The 19,385-nt window shown below is 36.1% G+C and overlaps 5 protein-coding genes and 1 non-coding gene across 13 annotated transcripts; 2 read left to right on the top strand and 4 right to left on the bottom strand.

The window, feature by feature from the left end:
* Positions 1-899: 899 nt before the first annotated feature.
* On the bottom strand, positions 900-3,674 carry LOC116852040 (cuticle protein 16.5-like). The gene is made up of 2 exons (XM_032832012.1): positions 3,509-3,674; positions 900-3,101 (listed from the first exon to the last, which is right to left on the bottom strand). Exons 1-2 carry the CDS (start codon positions 3,518-3,520, stop codon positions 2,211-2,213), a joined length of 903 nt encoding a protein of 300 aa, XP_032687903.1. The 5' UTR covers positions 3,521-3,674; the 3' UTR covers positions 900-2,210.
* A 2,277-nt stretch (positions 3,675-5,951) lies between these two features.
* Trnas-gcu lies at positions 5,952-6,033 on the bottom strand. Its single transcript has one exon. It is a non-coding gene; the product is annotated as a tRNA-Ser (tRNA).
* Positions 6,034-7,034: 1,001 nt separating this feature from the next.
* On the top strand, positions 7,035-10,764 carry LOC116852038 (molybdenum cofactor sulfurase 1). Of its 4 annotated transcripts, XM_032832003.1 has the most exons (7): positions 7,038-7,553; positions 7,805-7,961; positions 8,051-8,719; positions 8,781-9,766; positions 9,856-10,050; positions 10,116-10,330; positions 10,410-10,595. In XM_032832003.1, exons 1-7 carry the CDS (start codon positions 7,472-7,474, stop codon positions 10,593-10,595), a joined length of 2,490 nt encoding a protein of 829 aa, XP_032687894.1. In that variant the 5' UTR covers positions 7,038-7,471. The 4 variants fall into 4 exon arrangements, with proteins under 4 accessions (XP_032687895.1, XP_032687896.1, XP_032687893.1 ...); XM_032832002.1 differs by having other exon boundaries at positions 7,037-7,961; positions 10,410-10,764; XM_032832004.1 differs by lacking the exon at positions 10,410-10,595 and having other exon boundaries at positions 7,035-7,961; positions 9,856-10,049; positions 10,114-10,250.
* On the bottom strand, positions 9,777-11,593 carry LOC116852043 (migration and invasion enhancer 1). The gene is made up of 4 exons (XM_032832016.1): positions 11,247-11,593; positions 10,991-11,088; positions 10,735-10,914; positions 9,777-10,261 (listed from the first exon to the last, which is right to left on the bottom strand). Exons 1-3 carry the CDS (start codon positions 11,273-11,275, stop codon positions 10,754-10,756), a joined length of 288 nt encoding a protein of 95 aa, XP_032687907.1. The 5' UTR covers positions 11,276-11,593; the 3' UTR covers positions 9,777-10,261; positions 10,735-10,753.
* Positions 11,594-11,632: 39 nt separating this feature from the next.
* On the top strand, positions 11,633-14,595 carry LOC116852039 (stAR-related lipid transfer protein 7, mitochondrial-like). Of its 5 annotated transcripts, none has more exons than XM_032832010.1 (7): positions 11,633-12,169; positions 12,243-12,394; positions 12,515-12,774; positions 12,848-12,975; positions 13,356-13,513; positions 13,638-13,883; positions 13,969-14,595. In XM_032832010.1, exons 1-7 carry the CDS (start codon positions 11,781-11,783, stop codon positions 13,980-13,982), a joined length of 1,347 nt encoding a protein of 448 aa, XP_032687901.1. In that variant the 5' UTR covers positions 11,633-11,780; the 3' UTR covers positions 13,983-14,595. The 5 variants fall into 5 exon arrangements, with proteins under 5 accessions (XP_032687901.1, XP_032687900.1, XP_032687898.1 ...); XM_032832009.1 differs by having other exon boundaries at positions 13,966-14,595; XM_032832011.1 differs by having other exon boundaries at positions 11,636-11,847; positions 11,937-12,169; positions 13,638-14,595.
* A 1,113-nt stretch (positions 14,596-15,708) lies between these two features.
* Positions 15,709-17,653, bottom strand: LOC116852056 (DNA-directed primase/polymerase protein-like). Its single transcript, XM_032832031.1, has 4 exons — positions 17,464-17,653; positions 17,048-17,388; positions 16,150-16,937; positions 15,709-16,034 (listed from the first exon to the last, which is right to left on the bottom strand). The coding sequence occupies exons 2-4, from the start codon at positions 17,360-17,362 to the stop codon at positions 15,821-15,823; spliced, it is 1,317 nt and encodes a 438-aa protein (XP_032687922.1). The 5' UTR covers positions 17,363-17,388; positions 17,464-17,653; the 3' UTR covers positions 15,709-15,820.
* Positions 17,654-19,385: the final 1,732 nt, after the last annotated feature.

The following is a 19,385-nucleotide window of genomic DNA, read 5'->3' as shown; positions in this document are numbered from 1 at the left end:
ATTATCTTAATTATCTTCTTGATATCTCGAAATTTATTGAGTATACCTAAGTATACCTAGATATAGTTAACAGTTTTTTTATATTAAATAATAAAAAGTTTATTTAATTTGCTATTAAAATGTTATTTTGAAATAATATTAATATATTATACATAAAAATTAAAGAAATCTTTAGAATAGTAAGCAAAATTCAACGAGTTATATCTACGGCAGAAAATAATCTTACATACGACGTGTTACAGAACAGGTCTTAACTCAATATGTCTTAGCAGGAAACGATGTAACATTATGATTTTAATATTAGACAATAATATTAGACATGATTTAAAAATTAGACATTTCAAGCGCGCTGTAAAATACTGGATTGACTTGTTATCATTGTTTTTATCGAAGTTATAGCTCGTTGAATTTTACTTATTTTTTCGTATAAAATAAACTGCGTCTAACTTATAATTGAGTTGCAACACGTGAAAGTTTCGATGCCCGTTTTTACCAACTTTGATTAACTGGATATGTAATTATTCTAATGGTTAGTGGAATTAACCAATCTCACATTTCTCTTTAGTCAGAATTGATAGATGCAATTAGTCAATTTCGTTTTTTGTACGAGTAGTCGTTCATCTATACTACTCTCTCGATTTTTCATGAAGAGCAATAGCGCTCCCTAATAAAAACTTTAGAAACTACACTTTTGAATAATGATTCATGAAGTTAAAATTTTTAGTTATTATGTACATTATTAAATATAATATTTATTTATTTATTACTGTGCTACACGAATACAAATCGTGTAAATCTAAAAATTAGAAATTTGGAGCTACAAGATGCTTCTTAAACAATCTCATTATCGTTATATTTACTAAAATTATATCTCATTAAATTTTACTTAATAAACTCTCTCAAGAGAACCAATTTTTTAATTTGTATATATAACACATTTCCAAGTTTGTGTGTTATATAAATATAATATAATATATAGTGTTATATTGTATTTACATTGTTGAATGCGAAATCATAATATAGATGTAGTGTAACTGATGTTCGGTGTTAACTGAGCAGATATTCGCGACGCGAGTAAATACTTGCTCTTTTTGCATTAACTACATTCATTTTGATAAAATCGCGAGAAGGGATCGACGTCTGATCCACATTTAGTTAGTCATGTCTAAGATTGACGTAACCTTAACATGAAAGTGTCAAGGTTGATTTTGCAAGGAAATCGAGTTTTCGATTTTGCGTATTCAATAAGAAATTAGATCACGCATTGGCGATTTCATCATTGCGACTGTTTCGTACTACAGAAAAAGAAACCGGTCGTCCGTGAAAGCGGCCAGTGTTCAATCAAATTCGCGCAACACATGTGAAATGATCGGTACATTTCGATTATCCATTGTATGCAAATTCTTTCTGATCTGGACTGGAAATTCGAGAGCGCGCACAGTTGCCAAACAATAAAGGCCACGTTTTAAAAGCGTTTTCTGTTATTGTGCCGGATCTTTTGTATTCGTCGGCCGATTGTGTCGTGCATACGTAAGTTTTGGCCCGCGTGTTTTAACATTGCGCTCACCTAGAAGAAACGCATGTAAGTGCGCATCGACTTTGTAAAGTTGATTTAATTGAACATTCTGAAACTTTTCGAGAATTCTCCTAAAGTACACTCATCTCGAACTTTCTCCAAGAAAACGTCCATTGTTGCGCGAAAGACTTGTAATCCGAATGGTCCGCATTTTTAGAAGTTGTGAAGTTTAAGAACTAGAGAACTGGACGAAACGAACAGCAATCAAAAGAATAATCATTACTTTAGATATTATCATTACTATAAGATAATTTCAAAACGCGGGTACTCCGTTTATTATCGTATGAATTTCGATTTATTCGTATCTAATATATATAGCAGAATTATTTACTACTAATCCGAAAGATGTTCTCGTGATACAAAATTATATGTATATCTCAATGTACGTTGCGTAACTTATAACTCGCTCAAGTGTTCATGCTTGCATGGAGAGTAAAGTATACGTGTTAGGAGTAGTATGTGTGTGTGGTGTATAAACATAAATATCACTATAAATATATTATATACACAGTTGCGTTGTAAAAAAAAGTCATGCATGTACCGGAGAGGGTATGGTAACATCGGGAGGAGCTCGAGAGACCGAACACAAGACACCTGTTTTCGAAACGACCGTAGTTGGCATAGAGAGGCTCGTTTACCAGGCGTAGCTCGTGCCAAAGCCGCTGAAAGTAGCGTGCACCACCGGCGCGGCGGTCTCATACGAGTAAGGAGCGGCGTACGTCTTCGCGACTACGGGGGCGGCATGAGCGTACGTGAGGGCGGCTGGCGCAGCATGAGCGGCGTACGTGAGGGCGGCTGGCGCAGCATGAGCGGCGTATGTAAGGGCGGCCGGTGCGGCGGCGATCGCGGTCTTAGCCAAGACCGGCGCGGCGGCGTAGGCGGTTTTGGCGACGAAGGGAGTCGCAGCGGCGTAGGTGGTAGCTGGTGCGACCGCGTAAGCAGCCTTCGCGACCAGAGGGGCGGCTGGCGCGGCGTAGGTGGTGTAGGCAGCCTTGGCTACCAACGGGGCGGCGTAGGCCTTGGTCACAACCGGGCTGCTGTAGGTGTATGTGGCGGGCGCGGCATAAGTGGCCGTGGTCTTGGCGATGACCGGCGCTGCCGCGGCGTATCCGTAAGCGGGCGCCGCATAAGCGGGCGCAGCATAAGCGGGCGCCGCGTAAGCGGTCTTGGTGATCACCGGAGCGGCATGAGCGGCGTATGTCAAGGCCGGCGCGGCATAAGCGGTTTTGGCGAGGACGGGCTGCGCGATGTACGCGCTCTTAGCCAAAGCTGGCGCGGCGTATCCGATGGCGTGGTGTTCCAGCAGGGCGTCGTTGCTCACGTGACTGTTGCTCACGCGAACCGACGAGTGCGCGGAGTCCTCGGCCCTACTGTACGTGGACACCACGTTCTGGCCGGCGTAGCCCTTCTGGGTGGATTCTTGGCTGTAGCCGATGCTGTTGTGATCGGCGGACAGCGTGCCGATATCGTAAGCTGCCGGGCCGCCGGCACTTGCCATCGCCACGAAGGCTGCGAGTACTAAAAACTGGAAAACAATGGGGGAAACATCGTTAACTTGTTCAATCAGCGCGCGGATTTATCGGCTAATTTTTCTTGAGGGATTTTGAGCTTTCAATTGTTAGTAGCGATCAACAAGATCCCAGGTAGTACCAGACGTTTTGAGAATACTCAGGGTGTGATCAAGACGTCCTGGGATTACTCTTTAAGATATGTTGGAGACGCGTATTATTTTGGAAATAAGAAACGTTCTCTCGAACTAACAAGTGTGTAGGAACGATTTCTTTGAGTAGTAATAAATTCTTTTTCCATGTGTGAAAGCTTCCGCTATACAGTTTCTCGATGCTTAAAAATTTGCTCAATGCGTTATATTAGCGTACACACGGCGTAATGAGATATGATCGTCTAGTAGTGTCAATATTCGTTTCTTCTTACCTTGAATGCCATTTTGCTCGTTCGAAGTGGAACAACTACTGAGTTCTGCTGATTTGGTGGTCGTCGGCCACTATTTATACGCGGGTGAGGTTGTCCGGGGGTTCGATCGAATTTTGGGTACTACCTCCGCGTTCGAGGTGATTGGGCATGGTCAACGGGAGAGGGATATGTACATGGGACTTCTTTGTGGGAAATCATTAAGAAAGGAGCAAACGAGAGTGCAAAGGAGAGGTGAGATAGTCGCCCGAGGGGAGGGGCGAACACGAGCGAATTCCGGGCGTGGCGGCCACGAAATTAAGATCGTGCATCTGGTACGGAGCAACTTGTTAGAAAACGTCGCCGATGCGAGGGTGCGACACTTATAATTACTTTTCACTTTCGTTTTGCCCCCGGCGGTCCCCGATTGCCAAACATACGATATTGTCAACGGGGTACAAATGCAGCTGTAGCAACTTTGAAGCGAGAGACGCGTATTCCTCGTGGATGACGAGTGATACGCGCAATGATGAGTGTCGCGTGAGATTTCATTATGATGAACTTGCAAATTAACTCGAGCAAAAGAGAGAAAGATTAGGCGATACCGTTCTTGTGCGCAATTCTGCAAATTTCCTCTTTTGTACGCAATATAGAGATATATTGATATAAACTCACCATGGTATTTTGTAGAACTTGCCAAGGACACACTTTCTCCAAATTCTGACATAAGCTGTATCATATGTGTAACAGTGGAGATACGTAATACTTGCGCACACGTAGGTGCTCTCCTTATTAGTTGCAAAACTTGGACTTGTATATCCGTACATTACATCGCGGCTCCTAAAAATTAAATCTCGTCAGTAAATTTGCACAGGCATACACACACACATACACATATACAGTCTCTCCTCCTTAAACACGCGCAAAATCGTATCAACGGACACATTACACACAGGGAGCGAATTAAACGAGTACATGATGAATGAGCCGATAACAAGTACAAAGATGAATGATCGCGATACCAACGTCTCAATGTCTCGTCTGCGGTTTGCACATATTACGTTTAATGAGATTTTAATATGACGTCAGAGTTAATTGTGAAATTAAGATACTTTTATATCTTTAATTAATACTTTAATACTGGTAATTATTGCGTTGCGCGTTGGAATTACTTAATTGTGCTCGCACAGAGTACGTATGCCGCATCGCAAGAATCGCCAAATGTCCTCGCAAATGTTAGATGTCCCAATCTCAACTGACATATTTATGATCTGAAATCGGAATTAAATATAACTTGAAGGACGAGTGTTTTTTATCTTGACAGATTAAAATGAAAAAGAAAGGGAGAGAATGCAGATTTAACGTTTCGACGATTGCCTACGATTTGATTACCTATGAGCAGTTCCGAAAATGTTTAATATTCATACAACGTGCGTTCTCTCGTCGAAAGACATTGACGTGGTCCTTTGTCATAAAGTTGGTCACCACTGCGCTTTTAGGTGGCGATGCTAGGTCACGGACGGGCGTACCCTTCACATAAGACGTTGAATTTTTTCCTTTGTAAAAGTACGTCTGATGCGGGGTACCGGTTACGTACGCGCACATGTCCGTCTGTCCGTCTTTTCCGTCCGTGACCCAATATCGCCCTAAACCCTTTATTTCGCGATCGGTAAACGCGCCGTCGGTGGTCTACCTTCGCAATTTTTACAAACGCTTCGATAATAGTGTGCATGCCGCATGAGCCAGCTTCTGAGCGTGTTGTATTCTACGAGTCTGAAATCGGCGATAAAATATTTCTTAAAAATACGATAATTAATGCTACGATAATTAGTAATAAATATCGATGTTATGCAGACTTTGCCTTTATCAAATAAATAAACATACCTTCATAAATTTCTGCTTGTTTTTCATCTATATTTGTCTTATACCAAAAATATTGATCCAAATAGCTGAATAACGGCCTATGATTGCGAATCTGCAATTAATTATGTTCTTAATCAAAGATTATAAATAATTTACTACTATGAATATCGTATTTAAAGTTTTCAAGCCCGACGGTTAGTAGTGTTATTATAGTCCGACGATTCAGTAGTGTTATTATATAGTGTTATTATATAGTGATTTATTAATGAATCCTTAATAGAGTTTCCAACGGGTTAATAATAGTATAAAATAATGATAATAATAAGTTAAACAGCTAAAGTTACTTTTCTAAAAAAATTAAAAATCAATCTTCTAAAAAAAATATACAATTGAGTGCCTCGATCTTCTCTTATTTGTACATAGTAATTTAATTAAAAAAATACCAAGTATTGTTTTGTATGTGTTTACTATATAAAATTTATATATATATTTTTTTATTCAAAATTTATATTACAAATAAAAATTATATCATCAATGCAATTTCGTAATATATGTGAAATAAAAACGTTATTTTACAAATGAGTAAAAAAAGTAAAAAGTAAACCGACGAGGATGGGATTCGAACCCACGCGTGCAGAGCACATTGGATTAGCAGTCCAACGCCTTAACCACTCGGCCACCTCGTCTCACGTAAGAGTGAGTTCAAAATATGTGTGATGTATCACCTGTCTCGTCTTTTACGTTCAGAATCGTTCACCTGTGGCTTTCACCTGATTACATATAGCTTATAAAAAACTGATACTGCTCGATTTTAAATGCGAATTAGCAGTACTAGTCCGTACAATGTGGTGCGCGCGTCATGAATGTTGACATGTAGCGCCAAACAGTTGCCAGCTAGTGACTGATATGCTAATAAGCTCTCATATTTCATAAGTATAAAATTTAAATAGTTCTATAAATCGATCCGAAAAAAGGTAACTTTGATTTTTAGTATTTTTTAACAATTTTTTAACTATTTAACGAAATAATTAATCATTAAAAACTTCATTTTACCGATCCTTGCATTAAATATCCTCTGTGCGCATCAATAATATCTGTGAAAATGTGAAATGAATCTAGAAGATTGCTCCTTTATTTTTATGTAGTGTAATACGTATTGTGAATTAGCCAGCTGTTAGTTATTACATATATAGTGCTTGTTACCTACAGTGGTTAAGAAGTGCGTTCTATCTTCGTTCTGTTAAAATATATCGTTATCGTTTATACTATCAATAAGTGGAATAAAAATTTATCGTAGCAACATATTTCTATATTATATAGAATCATCTCGAAAGTTTGCTAATGTTTCTCTATTCATTGTATTCTGTTCGTTTGGGTTTGTCGTTATATATGTAGCGTGGACACGTGCTACAAAGTTGATCGTATGTCAACGCTTCTACTTCTGACAATAATAGTCGTGATAACAAACTGGTAACGTCAGTTCGCGCAGTACTTCGTACAACGGATATCGAGAAGTCGCGATGCACAAGAAAGCACGCAGCTTATCCAATCTTAAACGTGGGGAGAGACGCGCAGCAATAGCTATAAGAAAATTGAAATAATCCCTTGTCCACAACCTTGCTTTAATCTTTAAGTCGTGAGAAATTGACCAACCACAGTCGATTAAAAATAATCAACTGTGGTTGGTCAATATCTTACGGCTTAAAGATTGTGGACTTAAAGAGGTAAAAGTCGCGTGTATCTACAGCAGATATATCGTAACTATCGTAATTATAGCTGTTACTATTTGATAATACCGCTTTATCTTGTGCAAGTTTCTTCTGATGTACATTCTATACTAGACTCATTCATAGCATTCATTCTATAGTATTCATGTGATGTAACACATAAAACTGTATGTCACGTGTGTTAAGAACTGTCACGTGGTCACATAATTGCATGTGCTGTCTTTCACGGTCTATTACATTTTTAGTCTTTGACAGACCACAGCTAATTCGAGTGCTAACGCTCGTGACACTTAACCTACTTCCCACAGTGACGAGTTGATACAATATCAAAAGAGTCTTGAAGCTCTCGGGTCATACCGTGATAGATCTCGGAGTCAGGTAGAATTTTCAATTCAAGATGGCAGAGACACTAGAGTTTACACCAGTATACGACGATGTCACTGCGAAATTCCTCGAGAATGAATTTGCGAGGCTTAAGGGTAAGTGGTAGATTTCGCAGAAGCGCATTGTTTGAACTGTATAAATTCGATGCGTGTCGACTCGATAAACTCCATCTCTCTGTATGCGACGCGAGTCATTTGCACGGCGCATAATAGAAGTCGAAGGCTGTCGTCGATTCTGAGTCATCGTGTACAAACATTCGCATTTACTGAGATAAATATAAAGAATATAATAGAAATAACTATAAAGTTACGTAGGAGAAAAATAAATCGACGTGCTCTTACTTCAGGAGAATGTTATGTGGATCATGCGGGCGCAACTCTGTACTCGGATACGCAGATCAGAGACGTCGCAGCCGATCTACATCGCTGTCTTTATGCTAACCCGCACTCGGTCGGTATTCCCAGTTCATCGACGCGAGATATCATCGATCATATGAGAGATCGGTGAGAGAGAAAAATTACAAGATAAACGTATGAGTATATACTGATAAGAGCACAATCGCGGATCTAACCGATTTATATTGCCATTTCAGAATTTTGAGTCACTTCAATACTATTCCGGACGAGTATAGCGTTGTCTTCACTTCGGGCGCTACGGCGAGCCTGAAAACAATTGCAGAAGCGTTCTTGTTCGAGGCGCATGGAAGTAACGGGACGGGGCGACATACGGGAAATTTTGTTTATGTCCAAGACAATCATACATCGGTCCTCGGGATGCGAGATGTAGTCGCTGCCAGAGGTGCCGAGGTCATTTGTCTCGATCATGATCAGGCATTTCAAACTTTCGAGCAGTACACGACTTCTCGCGATCCCGACGACGAAAGGCGTAAGAGCGGCAATTCGCTTTTCGTGTACTCTGCGCAATGCAATTTTTCCGGGTTTAAATATCCACTTAAATGGATCAGGGATGTACACGCGGGAGCATTATCCGCTGTCGTCGGTGAACAATCAACCGGCTGGTATGTTCTACTCGACGCCGCCAGTTTTGCGCCGACGAATAATCTGGATTTGTCTATTTTCAAACCAGACTTTGTGTCTCTGTCTTTTTACAAAATGTTCGGCTATCCGACCGGCATCGGCGCTCTGCTGGTTAAGAATTCTAGCGCAGACGTCCTGGGAAAGATTTATTACGGCGGCGGTACCGTGGACGTCGCTCTCGCTTCTGAAATGTTTCACAGGAAACGTCGAATGTTACATCAAAGGTAAGCAGAGCACGCGCTCGACCGTAGCAAGGGGATCACCTGAAACCTTCCTGATTTTCAGATTCGAAGACGGAACCTTGCCGTACTTATCGATTGCGTCGTTGCGATACGGCTTCGACATATTGTCGAAACTCACTATGGACAAGATATCGGAGCACGTTTTCTCCCTCGCCAAAATTTTCCATCATTCCTTATTAACGTTGCATCATCGTAACGGCAAATCGGCCGCAAAATTGTACGCAGACTCTGATTACGAGGATCGTAACTCGCAGGGAGGTATCGTTACGTTCAATCTCATCCGTTCCAACGGCGAATACGTGGGTTATATGGAAGTCGTAAATATGGCAGCGCTATTTAAAATACATCTCAGGACGGGTTGCTTTTGTAATCCCGGTGCGTGCCAGAGACACTTATGCCTCGCGACCGAGACGATTCTTAAAAATTATGAAGCGGGATACGTGTGCGGCGGTACCGTAGATATAGTGAATCGAAAGCCCACCGGAGCTGTGAGAGTCTCTTTTGGCTATATGTCCACGATTCAAGACGTCGAGACGGTTTTACTCATGATTACAAAGTGTTTCGTTGACGGACCGAGCATCAAAAAATTTCCGGAATGGTGGGAAGACTACAGAGTGAAAACTGCTAAAAAATATAAAGAAAAACATTTTTACAATTCCAACATCTTAGATCAAGCCACTATTAACCCGAATAACGATAAGAATAATATGAACAGTAATATGAGGAACAATCTCCACGGTAAAAACGAAAATCTCAATGGCATTGTGAGTTTTGTCAACTTTGATAAAACGATTATGCGAGCAAACAAATGCATCTTGCAGCGATTATTTATTTATCCTATAAAATCGTGCGGCGCGTATGAGATTGTAGACATGTGGAATCTAAATTCAAAGGGTCTAGAATACGACAGAGAGTGGATGATAGTAACATCCTCTGGAATTTGTTTAACTCAAAAACATCAAACGAATTTGTGCTTATTGAAGCCTGTTATTCTTAGAAAAAAAAATATCATGGAACTGTCATATCCAGGTACAAATTGTTGATTTCATAAATTCTTTGTTTTTAATATAGTTTAGCATAGTATTATTTTTAATATATAAATCAGTAAATTATTTCAGGAATGCCAACAATTGTAGTATCTTTACAGACTACTTATAAAGAATCAATTAAGCATTCTATATATCAAAGTAGAGTGTGCGAGAGCAGAGTAGAAGGTATTGATTGTGGATTAGAAGTTTCTGAGTGGCTAAGTTTGGCACTGGGAAAACCAAACCTCAGATTAATTAGACAAAGTCAAGGGAGGCAAAAAAAAGGTAGTGAAAAAAAATCTGAAAGCATTATGCTAAATTCCAAAGTAAAACCATACCTTTCATTGTAGGATCAGACAAGGAATTATCATTTTGTACTCAGGCACAATATTTGGCAGTAAATGATGCGAGTGTGTCATGGCTCATTGACAAGGTATCTGATGATATAGATTTCAAGAAAGATACAGCTGTGCATCGATTCCGGGGAAACATTATCCTGAAAGGTTGCAATGCTTTTGAAGAAATGCAATGGCAATACATTCGTATTGGGAATAACAATTTCAAGGTACAAACTTTTTTATCAACTAAGTTACTGATTTGATATATTATTAATGTATTCAAATATATTTTGTATATTGTTATAGGTAAATGGCCCTTGCACAAGATGTCAAATGATATGTATTGATCAAACAACTGGCAGGAAGACTATTGAGCCATTAAGAACATTAGCAGAAGAATTTCATGGAAAGCTAAAATTTGGAATTTACTTGACAAGATTAGGGATTACGCAAGGCGTACTTAAAATTGGTGATGATATTCACTATTCTTGAATACGTAATGTTTCATGAACATTATTAACTGTTGAATGGCTTATGGTTATATTACACACACATTAATATTAATTTACCAGAAGCCTATTATCGAGAAATCTCCTATTTTATTTTATATGTGCTAATGATTTAACTGTACCTGATTTTTAATAAAACTTTTATAATAATACACATTCTGAATGATGCTTGTCAATTTTCCTCACTGGTTTACCTGCAGATACATCTTTGATCATATTTACAGTTGCAACTGTATCAGGAAAGGCTAATGTTTCAAGTTTTGAATATACAAGTTTATCATTAACTTGTATTTCAAAAGATGCTAAAGATAAAGAGAATTATAAGACTTCTAATTATCTTAATTATTTAGTTACAACTGTTGTTCATTTTTTACTTGCCTCGTCTTCCTGCTGTACCATTGACAATGGCATTACTGACATTATTTTTTATTTCTGTTGCCAACTGTAAAAAGTGTCTTCTATATCCACATGAACCACTATAAAGTCAAAATATTTAATTTTATATATTTATGTAAATCTTAGAACATTTTTTATACACAATCTATGAAATTTTTAAATCTAGATTAATTCTAATTAAAAATATAGTCTAGAATAATAGGGCTTTTTTGTATTGGACTATATCCTACACACTTACCAATATTCTATATCAACGTTTACATCCATTACTTTTTTTATTATTGTTACTTTGTTATATTCGACTTACTTTATATTTTAGAGTAAATTTATCATATATAATTTAACGTAACGTTTGTTTATAAAGTCAACTGTGATTATTTTATCAGAATACAATGTAATCTTTAACCTACAATATAACACTCTTATAAAGAGCTGTAAATAACAGTTGTAATTTAATTAGATACATAAACTACTCTCGATGCATTGTATTATCAACATGATTAAAAATAGAATTAGACAATATAAAACCACATAGCAGACCGGTAAATATGAAAACCATGAAATGTTTTTACTAAGAAGACAGGCACGTACCAGGCACGTAAGAAAAAAGGTTACGTTATCGTACGTATAGTTACATGTTGTCGCCACGAGGCCGCGCTTACTCTTAGAATTGCTCAGTTTGTTAATGGGAATGATCAATCTTTTTGAAAAATAATAACATAAACAACTGTACAAGAAGTTTACGATCGTATATCAACGTCGAGACTGAATTATGTACACGTGGAAACTATTGGGTAATGTTCTCCGACGTTTCGACGCCAATTATAGTCATAACGGTGGTAGGTTAGCGTTTGTCAAGCATCGTGTTCTTACCTATGACAAATTCGGTTCTTACCGCAAAGAAGTAAACCAGTGGTTTCGGGAGCAGGGTAAGCAAGTTGCCCAAGCCTGTAGGAGGCAATTCGAGTTCATAACAGCGCAGAGGATCAGAAGGAATGTGCAAATATTTTACCTTTACACAAGGATATGGGATGAGGTAGCATTGAGAGAGTTCATAAAGTCCTGGAGATTGAGAGTCACCAGGAATTTTCTGTTGAGCACAGTTGCCGTAACTATGTATAATTGGGATCATGACAGAATTACAGATGAAGAACTTAACAAGTACTTATCTGCAGTAATAAATAAATGTATAACATTCTTAGGATAATGTCATTAATAATATTTCACTTTACAGATACATTCATGAAATTGAAAGGATTCATAGATTAAGAGACTGTACAGTGGTATGTGCAAAATGTCACTTGCGAATTATTGTTGATGTTATACAGGCCAATGTGAAGTATTGTAAATGTAATGGAGTTCAGTCTACTACTTCTAGTCAGAATAGTATGTTTGCTTTTATATTAACTGTTTCAAAAATAAATTATCTCTCACCATGCATCTCTCGTTTTTCTATGTATTCTGTATAATTTGCATCTAATTTATGTTGCAACTTGCAAAATGTAGCAGATGGCTGGTTGCCTTATATTGAACGTCAAGATATGCTGATATGGAGACGGCAAGAAACTGGAGGATTATATGCATACAAAGTGTATGGCTCGTTTTCTGATGTTACTGCTGAAGACTTCTTACAAGCACAAGTAGATGTTGATTATAGATTAGAGTGGGATTCTACTGCTAAGGAATTAGAAATTATTGAAACCGATCCAAAGTCAAAATCATCTGATCAGAGTAATGATATTATTCACTGGGAGATGCTCTGGCCTGTAAGTAGTAAGACATGTCTTGACACTGAATGATTTTTCTATTGAGTAATTAAGTAATTTACATTTTGGACAGAGATTCTTTTCGAATAGAGATTACGTGTTTCAACGACGGTGGATTGTGAATAGAGAAAAGGGGATCATAATTATTGTCAGCAGAGTAACAGAACATCCTAATGTACCTATCATACGTGGAATTCACAGGTATATAAAAGCAATCAGCTATGCAAGATGTCTGACAATAAGTATCATACTTTGTGTGTGTGTATAGATTAGGTTAAACAAAATTCTTCTATCATTTTGCAAACCATAATGTATCATTTTGAGTTATTAATGAAAGAAGATTGATAAATGATCACGATATGACAGATAAGCTGATGATAACGATACTTACTGTGTACTTGCAGATTAGGTCAAACTAAAAGAAAAAGTCCTATACTATTTTACAAACAATTGCGTAGATTTTTTAGTTATTGATTAAAGAAGAATGGCGGAAGTAAAATAAAAGATTATATAAATCATTTCAAAAGAGAATCTTTGATTCTCCTTCATTGATGTATAATTTGAGATTTATATGTATTCAGGGTTAAGTCATATTGGTCGTACATGGTGATAAGACCTTGCACAGAATTCAGTAAACCAGGCATTGAATTCGGACTCACTTACTTCGACGATCCTGGTGTATCTATACCGTCCCCTTTTACCTCATGGGTAGCATTGAGAGGTTTATTCTTTTGTAATAGTAAAGTATAAACGCTGATAATTTATGATTGCAACTCATCGATTTCTTTTATATTTTCGTGATCTTTCCTTGTGAAATATTTTAACATATTTTAATTGTGTGATTTGCTACATATTTTTTTCAGGGTTACCTGACTTCCTGACACGCATGCGGAATGCCTCGAAAAATTATCAAAAATACAAAGCAACGAAACAAAGAGAAGTTATATTTAATAATGATAATTATCCATTACCTGAAGAGCAGGTCAAATCAGACACTTCTGCTAACAGTACTAACGAGTTAGAGATAATACACAATGTACAGCAGGAAAGTGATATAGTAGAAAATGGAAATAGAGACACCGCTTCTAATTCTTCAGACGAAAAACAAGGTTTACATTACTTTTATCTTACGAAATTATTTGCCTGACACGAGTATTTCACAATTGATTTAAGAAAGTAACTTTTCACTAGTAGATAATTTAACGTGACCTCATATGGGGAGAATAATATAATCCGATCTCTGCTACCGAAAATGTAAAAACGTAGTACACCGATAAATGCGTGGATGATGATATTGCGGAATAACTGGTGCTTCATTAACATATATATTAGGTAAACGGTATATGCTTTCACAGTCATCAAAACGAAATCGTGATTATAACAAATCTTGCATTTTCCTTCCAAACATTGGTTCTCATCTTTTACGAAAATAGGAAACAAAAGGAATTCGCCGATCGAAAAATATACTAAGCGTGTAGCAAGACTGATTAGTTTTATTCATTGTAATCCGTTTGTTCGTTGAAAATATATATCGTACAGATGGCTAATTAAAAGTTGCAACACTTTTTCTCAGAAAGTTTCGTAACGCATCTTAATATCCAATAGGATTTTTTTTAGTAATTTTTAGAAGATAGATTTTCCTATTGTGCATGGAATGAATTGCGAAATTCAAGGTAAAAGTGTCGCAATTTTTAATCCGCGGACTACACAAAGTAATGAACAAAAGAATGTAATCTGTTAAATTGTGTAAACAAAGCTGATTCGATATTTATGGACTTATGATATACATAGATTTATATATAATAAAGTGAGTTAATTGTATTTCTAAATATTATAATGCAAGTAAGGTAAATTTGTAATATAACAAACTAATATATATTGGAAAATATATGTATATGTACATATACATAATAATATATAGCATATATTACAATATATATGCGTATATATGAATAATTAATATTATATATATGTATACACATACATGAATATATCTGTGAATATATCTATGTATTTATATACTTGAGTGAATACCGATTTTTAATATCTACTAAATGTATAAGCATTTCTTCTAGTTAGTATTTAAATTATCGGCAGACATTGAGAAAAAATTTTTAAGTGCATAACGTTAACGCAAGATTTTTGTTCAAATTCAGTTTCTCTTGTTTCTGAATTTTTTCTGCTTATATTTTTTGCAAATTAACAAAACTTTGTAAGTGGTGCATCCTTTCTCTCTTACTCCTTTCTCTTTCTTTTTCATTCTATTATTTTCTCGCCTGTATTCTCATTTTTATGTTATTTTTAATGTTTATTTATTTTTACTTTATTCGTGGAAAGATTTTTCCCTTTTGTTTAATTCTGAGCAACATTATTTGTTCTTTTTCTATTTTCCTCTGCAAGTTATATGCTTGTTAAAATTGATACTTGTAAGTTTTACTGCTTTCGTTTAATTTCACACTTCAATTTGTTTTTAAATAAAAATTCAAAAATGTAAAATTACCTAAAAATGGCTTCCTTATCATGGAAGCCTGTCAGTTTGATACTGATCTGAACTGTCCCTTGTATATAAAATATGTATGCAATGTACGGATATGTACTATAAATCTATACGTGTAAGTATATATTATAAATGTGTAAGTATATATTATAAATCTATACATCTATACATATTCTCGAATTTGTTTAGAAAATTATCATAAGAAAGAGAGAAAGAAAGAAAATGTGCAATTATAATAAAATATTTGCTAATATCAATTTGTTATAAATAATTTGTATATTGTGATATGGTGATATGCTTTTATCCTAATATTCTATTTTTACTACGTATAAAAGATTTTCGAGGCTATTAATACCGCACTATTATTACTGAGATTATTATTATTGGAAAATATCAATGCATGCTTTATCAAAAGTGACATTGCTTTTGAGGAAAAATATGCTGAAAATAAATTTATTAAGGCACAATCAGAAATATTTGTGTACATACATTTTTACAAATTTTGTTTACGTTTATAAAAAAAAGATTTTCTAATCCTAAGATATCGTCTTATATAATGTTTTCATCTATTATCAGACTGGATATGAGAGTATCACCTTCTGTGTCTAACATAAAAATTATCTCTTCTGGTAAACTTTTTGGAGCAGACGTAAAACCCGAGCAGTCTTCGTCGTGACACTTCTGGTATATCTCATTCTTATTCATATCCACAATCCAATAGACATTGTTGCTTTTATGCCATCTGCCAATGTTCTCGCAAAATCTACAAAGAGCAATGTAAAAAAAATAGTACTATGCGTTATCTTTTATGTCATATGTACATAGAAAAATAAAAATGATTAATAAGTGTTTGATCATATCATTGTGTAATTACTTGCCTGTTACCATAAATCTCATAACTTAGTATTTTCGTTTTATCAAAATATTTAGTGACTCGTATCTTGCCAGGATCAATGATACTTTGAATGTATTTATCTATTTCGGGATATGGTGACGTCTGGTTGTTATCTTCACGAACAGTTTGTGTTAACACTTTAGAATAGAGTTGAGCTGTTACATTGCTACGATTGAGAAACTCTAGTAGAATTAAATTTGGCTTGTTTGGAAAATATGATATTAGGGAATCCAGGAAGATTCCCAATTCCTTCTCTTTACATTTATTCAATGGAGTATGTGTACAATCTGGAGACATTGTTAAGTACGATTGTTTTCCCCATTTGGTGGATAGATACACTCTAAAATGTCTGTTTTTGGTGTAGACACCATTGTCAATAAACAATTTCTTGCCATGCTTTGTTACCACCAGCATTTCTTCAATGTCTGCTTTGTTGAAGTGTTTTAATATTCCATGTGACTGGATATCAGAGTTTAAGTAAAACATAATATCATTGTATATGGTTTTGATGAATCTACCAACGTGCGAGTTATCTTTAAAAGCCATGTCTTTCATGGTAAAAATAACATGTCTGCTGAATTTCTCACTGGAAGTAGAATCCAGTATTAAAATGCTATTTCTATCACACAACAAGTGATAGTGATTAAGTAGATATGTGCGTATAATGTCAATCAGTGTTCTAGTCATGTGTGAGCCATCGCAGAGGGGATTTAATTGAATTGGGTATTCTAAATCCAGATATAGCCAGCATGGCGAACCTTTTGGTATTACCTGTTGAGTTTACAACAACTTCCTAAGTGTTTCGCACGAAGGAATGCATCGAGAACATGTTTGATCTAGAAATTCAAGTGTCGAACGAAATTATAAATTAGCGTGTCTACCTCGTATGAACATCTCTCCTCCTGCGGCTTGGCTTTGTAATACCACCAGTACACCTCCGGATGTGCAACGACGAATTTACGGCTACCATCACTGGTTCGCTGATACACGAAAGTGCAAAGTGTGTCGGTTTTCGTGCTACGTTCAGCAGCTGCGGCCAGTGCATCCGCTTGTTTTGGAAATTCCTTCCAATACTGCGTCGGGCCCAATATATGCGACGGCATGACGCGATGTACCTTCACCCAGTGAGTGTTGGACTTGGGTTTTTGCTTACATACCTTGCCGCCGTAAAATTTCTCTGTGCTAATCGTGTTCATTGCTCGATTACATCTTCGAATCAATACTAAAAACAAAGCAGTATCAATCGCTCAATTGTTTGATTTCACATTGATCGATCAATGATTAACGGATCAATCACCATCGTTTACAATCCATGTAATGATGTTGGGGCGAAATTCTTAGTGAAGCCTGGAGCCACTTATTGAAATTGAAATTGAATCACCATCATTTTATCACAATTGACATCTAGAACGAATTCATTCGAAATCAGCTGATAAGAGCTCACGTGGGCTGTTTCCCGCCAGTTTCTGCTTTATGTCATTGAATTTATAAAATAGCTAGTAAAGTGTGTTCGCATTTATCTATTAGTTCCGGAATACGACGAGTTGTGCGCTGCAATCGGCCTCACTGGCGCCTCTACTGTGATGAGTCGTGCGCATCCCTCGATCTCTTTCTTTTACATCTGAAGATTGACGATCGGGCGCGAGAGTAAAGACGGAGGTATTGTTTGATAAATCTCTTTGGAATTTTCGCATAGATTTTACCAATATCTTCAAATTTAGAACACTTGTTATGTGCTCTTTTGATAACATATGAATGATCGTAGAAAATCGTGCCGCAATTGCTCAAATTTGTTCCTCATTTATTGCGCTTGCTCTGCGTTCATGTTTGAATTAGTTGAGAGTAACGTTCTACTTATCCCAACCTATAATGCGTCATATGTTGCGTCAAATTTTCGCATCGTTTAACGAGAACAAAATGAGAGAAAAGATAAAATAAGAGTTGTAGTAAGCAGGAATATACTGAAATAAGTAAAAGAGAGTACGAATTGGTACAAGTATGCCAGTGTGTTGTATATAGGTCCGTGTTTAGAACGCGCATACAAATAGGCTGTGCGAAATGATACTCGATCCTAAACCCGCTTTCTGGAATCGGTACAAGTAAACGTTTTGGTCGTGTTAAATGGTATTTCGTTCATTTGCGTAGTTATATACATGTTACATACATGTTATATACATGTTACAATTATGTATATATGTATATATATATATATATATACATACATAATTGTAACATGTATATATATACAGGGTGTCTCACACTCTCCTCCGGGCATTTTGTGGGGACGTAAAACAGGTTGAGGTGAACATAAAAGTCCTATACTGTTTTGCGATATTTGTAATAATTATCGAGATATTAATTGTAGAAAACTTGTAAATAATCATGCAGAATATGGTAAATAAGTTATAATAGCGATGACTGCCGTCGTGTACTTATACTTTAGGTCAAATTGAACAAAAAAGTCCTCTACCATTTTCCAAATAATCACATAGATTTTTAATTATTAATTAAAGAAGATTATTGCACGATTTTGCATGATAATGCACTCACCTTCTTTAATTAATAATTAAAAATCTATGTAATTATTTGCAAAATCGTAGAGGACTTTTTTATTCAATTTGACCTAAAGTATAAGTACACAATGGCAGTCATCGCTATTATAACTCATTTACCATATCCTGCATGATCATTTACAAATTTTCTACAATTAATATCTTGATAATTATTACGAATATCGCAAAACGGTATAGAACTTTCATGTTCATCTCAACTTGTTCTACGTCCCCACAAAATGCCCGGAGGAGAGTGTGAGACACCCTATATATGTGTGTGTATATATATATATATAATTACCTATTTTGCAGAATAGAAGAACCTCCAGAATTCTCCAGAACAGAAAAAAAAATTATAATTACTTATTTTCACAAAACAGAAAAATTATTTATGGCCGGTATTCATAATCCGATCTTATATTTAAGATAAATCTTAAATACTATCTTAAGATGTCATGAACCCATCATAGAGCTGTATTCGCATCTTCTAAAACATTATTTAAGACGGTCTTGAAATAAGATTCGACTATGAATATCGGCCTATGTTTTAATTACTAATTATGTTCTAATGAACAATACAGACTCAACGATTGAATGCTTATTAAATAATATTACAAGTTAGCATAAAAAATATCTTCAAAATTTCAAAGAATATATATATATATAT

Source organism: Odontomachus brunneus, unplaced genomic scaffold (assembly GCF_010583005.1).
Source record: "Odontomachus brunneus isolate Ranch 3 - 2012 unplaced genomic scaffold, Obru_v1 Obru_scaffold_200, whole genome shotgun sequence".
NCBI lineage: Eukaryota > Metazoa > Arthropoda > Insecta > Hymenoptera > Formicidae > Odontomachus > Odontomachus brunneus.
The sequence above is the reverse complement of the archived record's forward strand: the minus strand, read 5'-3'. Positions and strand labels throughout refer to the sequence as shown.

What these genes read in the sequence shown, in the direction of transcription:
- LOC116852038 (XM_032832002.1), top strand. Translation starts at nt 7,603, where the DNA reads ATGCGTGTCGACTCGATAAACTCCATCTCTCTGTATGCGACGCGAGTC. An exon ending in ATCGATCATATGAGAGATCG is followed by an intron (nt 7,962 to 8,050) that starts GTGAGAGAGAAA and finishes TTGCCATTTCAG; the next exon opens with AATTTTGAGTCACTTCAATA. An exon ending in CATGGAACTGTCATATCCAG is followed by an intron (nt 9,767 to 9,855) that starts GTACAAATTGTT and finishes AAATTATTTCAG; the next exon opens with GAATGCCAACAATTGTAGTA.
- LOC116852043 (XM_032832016.1), bottom strand. Translation starts at nt 11,275, where the DNA reads ATGGATGTAAACGTTGATATAGAATATTG. An exon ending in AACGTTGATATAGAATATTG is followed by an intron (nt 11,089 to 11,246) that starts GTAAGTGTGTAG and finishes TTGACTTTATAG; the next exon opens with TGGTTCATGTGGATATAGAA. An exon ending in TGGTACAGCAGGAAGACGAG is followed by an intron (nt 10,915 to 10,990) that starts GCAAGTAAAAAA and finishes CTTTATCTTTAG; the next exon opens with CATCTTTTGAAATACAAGTT.
- LOC116852039 (XM_032832007.1), top strand. Translation starts at nt 11,781, where the DNA reads ATGTACACGTGGAAACTATTGGGTAATGTTCTCCGACGTTTCGACGCC. An exon ending in ATCATACGTGGAATTCACAG is followed by an intron (nt 12,976 to 13,355) that starts GTATATAAAAGC and finishes ATATGTATTCAG; the next exon opens with GGTTAAGTCATATTGGTCGT. An exon ending in AGGTTTATTCTTTTGTAATA is followed by an intron (nt 13,514 to 13,637) that starts GTAAAGTATAAA and finishes TATTTTTTTCAG; the next exon opens with GGTTACCTGACTTCCTGACA.
- LOC116852056 (XM_032832031.1), bottom strand. Translation starts at nt 17,362, where the DNA reads ATGAACACGATTAGCACAGAGAAATTTTACGGCGGCAAGGTATGTAAG. An exon ending in AGGAGAGATGTTCATACGAG is followed by an intron (nt 16,938 to 17,047) that starts GTAGACACGCTA and finishes TAAACTCAACAG; the next exon opens with GTAATACCAAAAGGTTCGCC. An exon ending in TATGAGATTTATGGTAACAG is followed by an intron (nt 16,035 to 16,149) that starts GCAAGTAATTAC and finishes TGCTCTTTGTAG; the next exon opens with ATTTTGCGAGAACATTGGCA.